Source organism: Cricetulus griseus, assembly GCF_003668045.3.
Source record: "Cricetulus griseus strain 17A/GY chromosome 1 unlocalized genomic scaffold, alternate assembly CriGri-PICRH-1.0 chr1_0, whole genome shotgun sequence".
NCBI lineage: Eukaryota > Metazoa > Chordata > Mammalia > Rodentia > Cricetidae > Cricetulus > Cricetulus griseus.
The window spans coordinates 67,669,192-67,681,315 of NW_023276806.1; the positions used below are offsets into that span (position 1 = coordinate 67,669,192).

At 37.9% G+C, this 12,124-nt stretch overlaps 1 protein-coding gene across 6 annotated transcripts in view; it reads right to left on the minus strand.

The window, feature by feature from the left end:
• Lrba (LPS responsive beige-like anchor protein) overlaps window positions 1-12,124 on the minus strand; it is a 561,457-nt gene that overhangs the window by 31,006 nt on the left and 518,327 nt on the right. For 4 of the 6 annotated variants that reach the window (XM_027392996.2, XM_027392995.2, XM_035452024.1 and 1 more), the window contains 2 exons: window positions 8,856-9,048; window positions 4,008-4,070 (listed from right to left, as the gene is read on the minus strand). In XM_027392996.2, coding sequence (XP_027248797.1) covers window positions 4,008-4,070; window positions 8,856-9,048 — 256 coding nt within the window. The remainder of the gene's footprint in view (window positions 1-4,007; window positions 4,071-8,855; window positions 9,049-12,124) is intronic. The other 2 variants (XM_027392998.1, XM_027392999.2) reach the window with 1 other exon arrangement.

Consider the following 12,124-nt stretch of genomic DNA (forward strand, 5'->3'; position numbering starts at 1 on the left):
TTTATAATAGCATTTATATTATCTCAATGTTCTAGTGATTCAATCCCACAATATGTATTTGTAGGAGATTATAAAACATTTGATTAGATAAACAGCATCTAAACTGGGGCATGACTACTTTGGGGAGTATAAGACTTCCCATGGGACAGAGCACAGATGGTTTTATTGGAATCAATTTCTAGTTCCTCAACTTTCATATATTCTCTTGTCTGAAACTGATTTGCCTTAGAATTCTCCTGTGAGTTTTCCTTTCTTATTTCTTCTTTTACTTTAGATGAAACCATGTTATATTCCCTTCCATGCATAATCTCACTATGGTTCTTTACCCCTGGGGATTAAAATCTCTTGGGAGTCAAGTACAGGAACAATAAAATTATTGATGACATTAAAAAGTGAGTGCCTTGGTGTCATCATTTTGGAGGTCAGATGGCTTTACAAAACTGGAATGGGGATCCAATCACACTGTCAATTAACAAATCATTAAAAGTAAGTTTCAACAGCATTGTTAAAAGGAAAGCTACCTAATATTAGACCATAAAGACACTTCTTAATAGATCACTACATGAATTTTCTATATATTAGAAAGAGTTCAAAGATCTGTATAGCATTATTAAAACAAAACATTTCCCTTTCTCATCTACTTTCTTATGTAACATTCTCCAGCTACAAAACCAAAGTAATAGGAATAGATCTATTGGACAAATCTTAGCCAACTTAGAACTAAACAATGTTCATCAATACATGAGCTATTAGAAGGGAAAACACAGCATCTAGTTAACTGAAGACTTATTTCCAGTAAGTGCTTGCTTTTACATTTCATTAACATTATTAAAGCTTATTACAGGACTGGAATATACTTCAGTGGTGGAACATGTGTGGAGCACTGCTGAAGCCCAGAGCTGGACCTCCAGTGTCACACTAAAAAGCCTATATAACTAATTATAAGTGTCAAAGTGAGGAGTGGTGGCACACACTTATGAACCTAGGACCTATAAGGCTGCAGTAGAAGATCTTGAGTTCAAGGCCAGTTTGCTATATAATGAGTTCCAGGTTAACTGAGGCTATAAAATGAGACTTTTTTGTTGTTGTTATTTTCATTTTTTTAGACAGGGTTTCTCTGTGTAGCCCTGGCCTTCCTGGAACTCACTCTGTAGACCAGGCTGGCCTAGAATTCAAGCATCTGCTTGATTCTGCCTCCCAAGTTGCTGGGATTAAAGGCATGCACTATGAGACTTTAAGACACACACACACACACACACACACACACACACACACACACCTCAAAACAAAGAAAAACTGTAAAGATTACTCAGTGTAATTATTTTAAGATCTTTATTTCACTTTTGGGGTGTGAATTTTTTGTTTTGTTTTGTTTTTTTGAGATAAGGTTTCTCTGTATTGTTTTGGAGGCTGTCTAGAACAAGCTCTGTGGACCAGGCTGGCCTTGAATTCACAGAGATCCGCCTGCCTCTGCCTCCTGAGTGCTGGGATTGAAGGCATGTGCTACCACTGCCCAGATAAATTTAAATATTTCTATGCATTCAAGGCTCAGTTTTTTTATACTTCATTAAGAAGAAACTTGAAAATAAATTTTTAAAAAATCATACCCCAGCGGGACGTTGGTGGCACACGCCTTCAATCCCAGTACTCAGGAGGCAGAGGCAGGCAGATCTCTGTGAGTTTGAGGCCAGTCTGGTCTACAGAGCAAGTGCCAGGATAGGCTCCAAAGCTACACAGAGAAACTCTGTCTCAAAAAAAAAAAAAATTAAGTCTATAGACGTATGTTTATATGGCTGAAAAATATAATAGGGTAATCAAAGGTTTTTGTATGTATTTTTAAACATAAAAGATGTTGAATATCAATTCATTTTGATATTGGGATTTCATTGGATATATTATAAATATTTTCTACTAAGCCAGAAGTTTTAACTATTTGAAATTATGACTCCCACCCCCACCCCACCCCCGCCAGACAGGGTTTCTCTGTGTAGTTTTGTAGACCAGGCTGGCCTTGAACTTTCAGAGATCTGCCTCCCAAGTGCTGGGATTAAAGGTGCCACCACCACCATCCAGCATGATAAAAAACTTTTAAGATTAATGAGAAGGAGACTGGGGTTGTGTTCCTGGGTCACATACTAAACTTGAGTCCAGGATGGGCTACATAAGACAGTTACTTTAGTAAGTGGAGGGGCTGTTTGATGGCCAATGATCTGGAAGCTCCTGTGGTAAACCATGACGTACAGGCTGAATCTGACCCGTGCAATCTTTAAATATGAAGCATTGTTGAAAAGCAGTCACAGCAGGGCGTTGGTGGCACATGCCTTTAATCCCAGCACTTGGGAGGTAGAGGCAGGCGGATCTCTGTGAGTTCAAGACCAGCCTGGTCTCCAGAGCAAGTGCCAGGATAGGCTCCAATGCTACACAGAGAAACCCTGTCTCAAAAAAAACTAAAAAAAAAACTAAAAAAAACTAAAAAAAAAAAGCAGTCACATTCATTTGTTCATATGTTGTTCATGGTGGCTTTTGTACTGTGATGAAAGAGTTAAATAACTGTGTCTGAAACCTTAAGACCCACAAAGCCTGAAATATTTAATATTTGGCCTTTTACCAAGAAACTTTGCCCACACTGGCTGAATTCACTTAATTATATTACAGAATATTCATTGCCATGTTTTAAAGCAAACAGTGAACCTATAATTCAGAAAGAGTGTTTTACATGTCTTAGCAACTGGGCTTTATTTTCCTGATTTTAAAACTACACAGTGAGCATTTTGCTTTGTTACTTTTAACAAGTAGCAAATAGTATCTTTTTAAAGCAAAATGAAATTAAGGAACCAGAATGAAATTCAGAATAGAATTTACTGGGGAAATGATTAATGAATTGTTTTTGAATTTAAAGTTTTGTTCATCCTGTAGTAGAAAATCATTATGTGAATGATAACTATTTATTGTTCTGTTGTGGTAAAGCCTTCAATGAAAAGAAGGGTAACATACAAATAGGGAGCACTGTAGATTTTTAAAAAATAAATCTGCTCATTCATTTGCAAAATGTAAAATGGTAACATTCTAACAAATTTATTTGCTCAGGGTTAACTTGCCAAAATTCAAGGCCAAATATCCATGCTGGTTGCTTACCCCCATGGTAAGGCAATTAAGGGTTTCATTCTAAAAGTTATCAGGCTTAACCTTCTTGGTGACACCACATTTGAAATCCCAATGCATAAGAGTGACAAATGCTAACTAGAGATTTCAGCTGACTCCAAACCATAACAGCAATTAAAAATTCTAAGTCATTTGCTGCAGATGCTCTTGTCGTTCCCAGTGGCTCTTTCTAGTCTCCTCCCTATTTTTTTCTTCTCCCTCAACAAATTTAACTTCCAATGGCAATTTATTGGCTGTAGGACTCTAGGAAAATGAATACAAATATCTTAACACTACCCTTGGTTGGGCAATATATTTCAACTTGGAAACTGCTCTGCAATTGCACATTAATCCCCTCTGACTCAACTGAGGGCCTAGGAAGAAAGGATTGATCTCCTTTAATGATGAGACCCTGGCATTACAGTTTTATTTTTCTCAACACAGTGCTGCTAAGAATCCCACTGTTATTATGAAAATTTCCCTAGCAAAGAAGCTCCATCACATTACGTTTGCACCAATTCATCATAACGCGCCTCGCTCCTGCTCATCAACAAGTCTGAGTGATGAAAAGATCCAATATTATCCTGACAGTACTTCATGCGCATTCTCAATCACACATTATTACAGCATCCATATTAATTTTCAGTGACACGAGTCCTAGGCCTGTTCAAATTAGGCAAACCAACGAGGGGGAGTTGATGAAATACCAGCATAGCCACAGCTCATTGCATTCCAATTTGCATGCAAATGGTTTATCAGGAAAATTCCATTCCCAGCAACCAGCAAGTGAAAAACAACTGTAATCTACACTTCAGGGCCACCATACAGAGCTTAATGAATCGCAAAGAGAGAAAGAAGTGACAGACCTATGAGAGGATCGATTTCCACTGGCAGCTGGTATGGCTGGTCTTGTACAGCACCTTGGTGAGCTGGAATTCACAAAAGAAGAAAAGAACATTATTTTTCATACACTTAACTACAAAAATGCACAGTCAACCTCATGTAGAATTGTTTCCAACCTCCAAGTCTTTCAAGCAGTTTTGTGAAATTTAGAGAATAAAAGTCCAGGTGCTTTCATGGCTAGCTTATTAAACATTTATTTTAGATTAGTGCTGTTCTGAACATGTGCCATTGTGGTGGCTCCAGTCCTAGACCATAAGCTATAGCAGATGCTTGACTGGCAGCCTCTGATGCTGCAACAAAACAAAATTAAGTGGTAAAGCGTGCTGAAAACAAAATGTGACAACCATCTGCTGACTGTAGCAAATACTATTTTTTTGTTACTTCTTAAAAAGGCAGTTTTGAATGCTGCAGCACAGAGGATCCACAGACATGTCAGTTTATGATGGAGAAAGGGGATGCTCCAAGTCAGGGAATGTTTAGTGTTTCATCCATCACCAAAAATCAATCAATTGAAAGTTTGAATAAAATAAAGGAATCCACAGATAAATGTTTTAGTTAAATGAATTTGACTGAAATATTTTCTTAAAGATTGGAGTGAGGGTTTTTACAAAGTTTTATTAATATTTAATATTTCCATGGTTTTGAATTAAAAATACCCTGAGAAGCAAATGAGTTAGAAAAATCAATCCATGCTAAGAATAGTTTGTTCCATTCTCAAAATGGTTTTATAGATGCAGGCATAGTTATACTGTAATTGAATAGAGGTTTTGTAAGCTATTTCTCTGCAAGAAATGGAAAGACTTTAGGTAGAGAGGAAACACCACTGGCTTGCTCTATGACTTGTGGCTTTGTAAACCATAAGATAAAGTGTAGAATGGGTGACCTTTTCAGATTCATAGTTCTAATCACTAAATTTTAGGCCCCTTTCTGAATTCTTTTCCTCAGATGACTGCTCTTCACCCTAGTCAGTATCTACTTTTAAAAGCACAAGTATTGCCAGCATTGCTTGGATGATCCCCAGGCTCTGCTCAGTACTATTGGATATCAGGAGGTTTATGATTGAAAATAAAACACAGTGCATTTTATGAGCTCATTAGATTACTTTGAAACTTATTAGGGTATACTTTTGCTGGTTATTAAATGTCAACTTTTCAAGGATGCTTGGCAAGCTTTAATATTGATAAAGTCTGAGTGAGACCAATACTGTCAATAAAAAATGTAGGTGTGTATAAGAAACTGAAGAAGCTGAAACCAAGGTGTATCGTTCTGATGATTTTACCAGCTTTGTTGATTAAGGAATTGTAGATAATCACAGAGAATGTTAGGAAAAATGCACTCAGCCTCTGATCTACACAGCAGAGCCAATGACTTCCAGCCACACTAGTGTCATTTAGAATGGGACTCTGCTCTGAGACCTGAGACCATTGAAACATAGTCAATTGCTGGAGAAAGGAGCTTCAGGAGTTCAGCCAGCCTCCAATTTTACCTCTGCCACCTTGGGTAAGTCATGTAGCTGCTGTGCTTCAGCTTCCTGCTCTATGATAGAGATTAGATAGCATAAGTTGTACCAAGTGAATTTGTCATTATCTGTCATTTGAGCTACAAACAGAACAACTGAATACAGCTCAACATATACTCTACAGTTGTTGAGGGATTGAGTCAGTGTACCCCATAGGATGATCAGAAGGCTCTTCAAAGTTCTTTTAATGAGAGGAGATTAAATTTGTGTCTTGTTTTGTTTTGAATACTTGGGGTTGAGTCCAGGCCTTTGAATATGCTATACTCCTTAGCTTATAACTGACAGAAAGTATTTGTGTTGTAAATGAGGACACAAACATTACTTGAAGAAAAAGCAAAGCCAGCCCAATGAACAGCTATGGAAACCCTAGGTCCTCAGAAGAAAACAGAATAAAAAATTTAAGAAAAACTGATTGAATATGAATTTGACATTCACCAAGAAGAACTGCTAGGGATTTCTGTTCTAAATCAACACATACTGACAGGTAAAGGGATTACGTGATAGGACAAAAAATCAGGGTCCTCCAAATAAACCTGAAATGAGGCACATGGCACATATATAATCGAATTATGCTCAGATGGTTTTTTTTTTTTTTTTTTTTTTGAGTTTTTCGAGACAGTGCTTTGGAGCCTATCCTGGCACTCGCACTGTAGACCAGGCTGGCCTCAAACTCACAGAGATCCATCTGCCTCTGCTTCCTGAGTGCTGGGATTAAAGGCGAGTGCCACCAATGCCCGGCCTAGGGTTTTTTTTTTTTTTTTTTTTTTTTATGTAAGTGTAGCTCAAATCTGGATATCACATTCTAGAATGACAATGCCCATTTGCCATTCTTTGCATTTGTCTGTGGCAAGTTGCTATGTCACACTGTGAGGGTACTATGTAGGTGAAGGGCAGGAACAAATACTACTAATGAAATAGATATGTGGCAATGACAGCTCACTGAAGACAATGACAGGCAAAGACTGCAGAACCATGCTAGCTCCAGGCTCTCATCTTTAAAAGGCGTGCTTGTGCTAGGACAGAAGGATATACGTGAGTGGAACTCTAGTGGTGGAACCAGACATTAAGTTACTTTGCATATTTATAGAAAGTGGACTTGGGAAGGAAACTCCTGTCTATCAAGTATTAAAGGAAGCAAGTTAGAGATATACTAGTTCAAAATAAATATGAGGCACTTAGTCCTCAAGACTTTAAGCGTTTTTCAGTTCCTTAATGTAGCTTAGGCTTTCCAACAGTTGAAAGATCTGTCTCTCCATCATGATGCTGTCATTCAGTTAAAACTGAGTTCTCAAGCTGCTAGTCAGTCACCTAGTGGAAGCATCATCTGTGGCTATCCTGGTGCCACTCACATTGGGATATTTGCAGAGCTCCTGGGTAACTACACAAATAGGGAAATCTTCTAGTGCTCACTAGTTTGCTCTTCTTCTCATGAGTAGGAATTAGAGAAAAGAACAATTACAGTTCTTAAAATGTTCACTCCCAAACATAAGCATGTTCTTGAAGAAACAAGAATAAAAAGACAGTTATAGAAGCATTAAGGAACTGTTTCAATCTTACTGTTCTCACTTTTTAGAAATCTGTTCTCTAATCAAATACTGGCATTTATACACACACTATCATTCCCATTGACCATGAAAATGGCTATGTATGATCAATTTTCATGCCAATTACTGATTCTTTTTTGAAAGATTCCTTATTGAATTTAGCCAATATGCCAGTTTTTGTTTGAATGTATTTTGCTTCACTCCAAAATCTCTTACATTTAATTTGGATAAGGCTCTCCTTTGCAACCACTTCAGGTTCAGGTGTTTTACAAAATCTTCACAGATTTAATGATAAGCAGAACACCAAACCATCTCTACCTGTATGTATCATTAGCCAATTTTGAAGGAAAGCCTATTATCTTTAGGACTTGAGCAAATTTTTCAAACTTCTTCACAATATTTTTAAAATTATAGTGGGGGCTAGAGAGATGGCTCAGTAGTTAAGGGCACTGGCTGCTCTTCTAGAGGATTCAGATTCTGTTCCCAGTTACCACATGGCAGCTAGCAACTATCTGTAATTCCAGTCCTAGGGGATCTGTCACCATCTTTTGGCCTCCACAGACACTGCACACACATGGTATATGCAGGTAAAATACACACTCCATTTTAAAAGAGTTTTAAAAAAAGAATTACAGTGGAAAAAAACAATTCAGGTCCTAATATTCCTGCTCCAAAATAATCAGTAATTAATTCACTGAGGTGTAGTCAGAACACCTGAGTTCCAACTGCCACTGATCAGCCACAATATTGGTGAATGAAGCAGCTCCCTAGGCTTAGTGTCTTTACTGGTGAAGATATTAGAGGGATACTGTAGGTAAATGCTGATACTTCTTTCAACTTGGACTGGGATTCTAGTGGTTATTTTAATTATAACTCTAACTTGGATGGTGTGGTGGTTTGAAAGAAAATGGCCCCCAAAGGGAGTGGCACTATTAGGAGGTTTAGCTTTGTTGGAAGAAGTGTGTCACTGTGGAAGGGGACTTTGAGGTCTTCTATGCTCAAGCTACTTCCAGTGAAACAGATCACTTCCCATTGCCTGCATATCATGATGTAACAAGCACTATGTCTGCCTGCATGCTGCCATGATGATGATGGACTGAACCTCTGAAATGTAAGCCACCCCAATTAAATGTTTTTCCTTTATAAGAGTTGTCAGGGTAATGGTGTCTCTTCACAGCAATAGAAACCCTAACTAAGACAGATGGTTTTGGATTCTAATGATTATTTCAATTGAATATGGCTATTTAGCACTCAGTGGAAGAAGAATGCACTAATGGGTATTTGTACTCTGTCATTTATATGGTCCACAACAAATTCTACCATGCCATGCATAAAAGGATAAAGTTGAGGTGGGGGGGGCAGAGATTTAACTAGTAGAACAACATTTTCTGTATAAGACTTTAGGTTTGATCATCAGAGCTGCAAAAGAGCAAAAAAGTAGAACTTCTGGTAGATTCTAGATGAAAGAAAGTTTTTCATCAGATTTAATCCAAATGAGTGATTTGGGAAGCGGGTACCTGATAATTATACACCATTTACAGACATAACACAGAGTACTATTATATTAAAATATTTTGTTAGAAATAAATATTATGTTAGAAACAGTATTTATTGATAAACCATCAGATGCTAAAAATAGCTTATGTTTTAAGATTTACACTGTATGCTTCTCGATCTCTTTAAGCCTTTAAACTATTCACCATTTTGGCTGAGGTTAATGTTTAAGCATTTGGGTATTTCTTACTCACCAGGAAGGTTGTGCCACTTGTTTACAGCAAAGAGCCTGTTAGCAGTGACAGTGATGACAGCAGGAGTTGCCAAACCTGGCTGGGTGTTGGCTGCAACATGGGTGACAGGAGAGTTTGAAGGGAACTTTAGGACCATGATGACATCTTGCTGGGCTTGGTCTGTGAACATCAATGGACTCTGCAGGAGGAGATACTGTTGAGTGGACAGACAAGACCCAAGTAAACAGGGAGAAGACAAAGAGAGGGAGGATACGGGAGAGAAGAGGAAGATGATGTTAAAGCAGGCTGCAAGTTGAAGTGTGGTATTCAGAAAGGTTTGCACAACTGTTTATGATTGGCTTGCTTTACCAATGCACATAGCATTAGCATGTCCCCACCTCCACCCCCAGCACTGGGGACTGAACCTTGGGCCACCAACATGTTAAGCAAATGCTCTACCACAGAGCCACATCTCCAGTTCATGTTGATATTTTTGGTGACTGAAGTAGGATGCATTAACTAAACACTTTGTCTCCAAATTTGGGCTGGAAAGATGGCTAAGTGGTAAAGATCACTGACTGCTCTTAGAGGATCTGGGTTCTATTTCCAGCACCCACATGGCAGCTCACAACTGTTTGTAACCTCAGTTCCAGGGACTCTGATGTCTGCACACAGAGTATATACAGACAAAGCACCAGTGCACATTAAATACATTAAAAAAAAAGTCTACATATTTTATTGGCTCCCTTTCCTTGCCTACTGCCATGCAATACTAAGAGATGGTGTGATTTAGATTCAATGTATTGGGGGCTGTATTAATCCATGCCCATTGCTATCATGTGTCACTCAGTGATCTTTTCATTTTAAACAAAAATAAAAAGAATGAGAATAGGCAAATGACACAAAAGCAAGCTAAGGTAATTTCCAAAGACAATCAAAAGTAAGCCTTGAGTAGAATAAAGATTTTGATAGCTGAGTCATGATTAAAACAAATGCAGTTTTTAAAAGTAGGAAGCATGCATTTATTATTATGGTGGAGAATTTATGAGTGTAATATATAATCTTAATTACAAAGTTGTTTCAAAGCAATGTAAATGTACAAATGTAAAGCAATATGTTTATATACTACAATCAAGCCATAAACAGGTGCAAAAAGAAATACTGATGCTTCTTTTCCCTCTCAGTTACAAACAACAAAAATACCCTTAAAGATCAAGACATTTTGACAAGTCCTTAGAAAAGTCAGAAATTAACTGAAAATACTATGCAAACTACTCCTCTCATAACCAGCAACAAAATAAATCTTGAAGACTACTGAGGGTTTGGATCATTCCTACAGTCCATATGTCATAACCTAAGATACATAAAACACTGGTCTAATTTACTGGCTTTATTTGTCCTTTGTGGTCCTCTGCTATCACACAGTAATTGCACTGTGCATTTTCAGCAGTTCTCTCCGACCATGTCTATTTTCTAATAGCTGATTAGTATCATTCAGAACTGAAACACTTTGATGAAATGCTTCTGGCTGCTTTCCTACCATCATATTTCAAAATACCAGGTATATGTAAATGTGGAAGCACATATATTTAACACATTTATTCAGAACTGCTAATAAAAAATTAAATACATTTGCATTTTTATTATCAGTCCTTTTAAAAAAGTTATTAAGAGTACTTAGAAAAACATATTGCACTAAGATTTCCTATTTGCACTCTTTGCATAAAGGTGTAAATAAAGGCAACTAATAAGCTACCCAGACACCCTTCTGAGCAAGTGGCTAAAAGCCAATCAATATTATGAGTTAATCCTCCCTGGATGCTCATTCAATTAAAGGTGTCAGTAATGCCTCATCTGATGTGGCCTCAATTAAATCCAACTATCTGATGGTGTGAAAACACAGGGGGATACAGCAACAGCAGCAAAACCAGACAAATAGGCAGCCTTCGTGTGCCTGCTAATTACTACACCTGGTGTATATTATGGCTCCTGCACTTATCGCAGCACGAGGTGGCTTTAATTTCTGCTATATTCATATGTGTGTATGGTGGGAGGCAGTTGGATGGGAACTCATCTGAATGTTAGTAAAAACAATCAATAAAAAGTAGGCCCTAAATTCTTAAAAAAAAAAAACCCTGATACCAGTAATTTTTTATATAAAGACCCATGTATATTGTTTTAATGAAATTGGGTCTAGAAGATTAGGAACAAAGAGCAGTGGCAATGTCCTATAAGCAAGCTTTTAAAAAATCCAGTGAGAAGAAAATAAACACCATTTCTGCATCCTAAGCCTTAGTTTTCAAGTGTATTGTTTAAAAATAATATTTACTAAAGTCAATTTATAAACTCAGAGAAAATCAGAGTACAACATAATCATAAAGTCTCCCTGAAAGGAAGTTCCTACATTTTTCTGAGATTAGCAGCTCATACTGTAAATATTACTAGGCTTAAATTGATGTTTATAGTCCTAAAAAGCATGAAAAAAAAACAAACAAAAAAACAACTCAGTGTGTAGGAAGAACATTGTGTTTATATAGTGAATCTTAGGGCCAACTCTTGGCTACATGGCAAGGACAAGATATTTTACACAGCAAGCAATAGGCACAACTTCTATAACTGCCCACTGCTGCTTACAACCAAGTGTCCTTCCAATCGGCTTCTTAGGCAGAACTCTAGGAGCTCCATTGTATCCTAGGAAGGAGAACATGCTCTTCCCTGAGGATGCAGCTCAGGAACTCTGGGTAGGAGAACATGCTCCGCCCAGCTGGGCTGGGCTGTGCCAATGGCAGCAGCTGTAGATAAACTGAGAACTGATAAAATGCAGAGAGAAATAAACTCTTGTTAATCCTAGGAGCTTCTGCCAGTCAGGCAGAGAAAAGGTAGGAAACAGCTAGCCAAATCTCATTCAGTCTTCCAAGGTTAATGGTATGCTTGCTGGAAACCATGGTTTCTTTTTAATGTGCCTTTCTTTGATACCCACTTATGCATCAGATTAAAAATAGAATTTGTACCAGTCTGAAAAGGACTTAAGATATTCAGTTCAAAGGATAAAGATAAGAAAGGCCTTCTCTTAACCAAAGAAACTAGGAAACATGAAGGACTCTAAGGGAAAAACGCATGGACCCCAGGAATTGAAAGGGGCAGGATCTCCTGAGCTAATTGGGAGCATGAGGGTAGGGGAGAGGGAGCTGCCAGAATGAGAGGAGGAGAAGAGGAGAGGAGAGGAGAGGAGGAAATAGAGGAGCAGAAATATTGAGTTGTGGGAAGAATAGAGGCAAGCAGGAGAGATA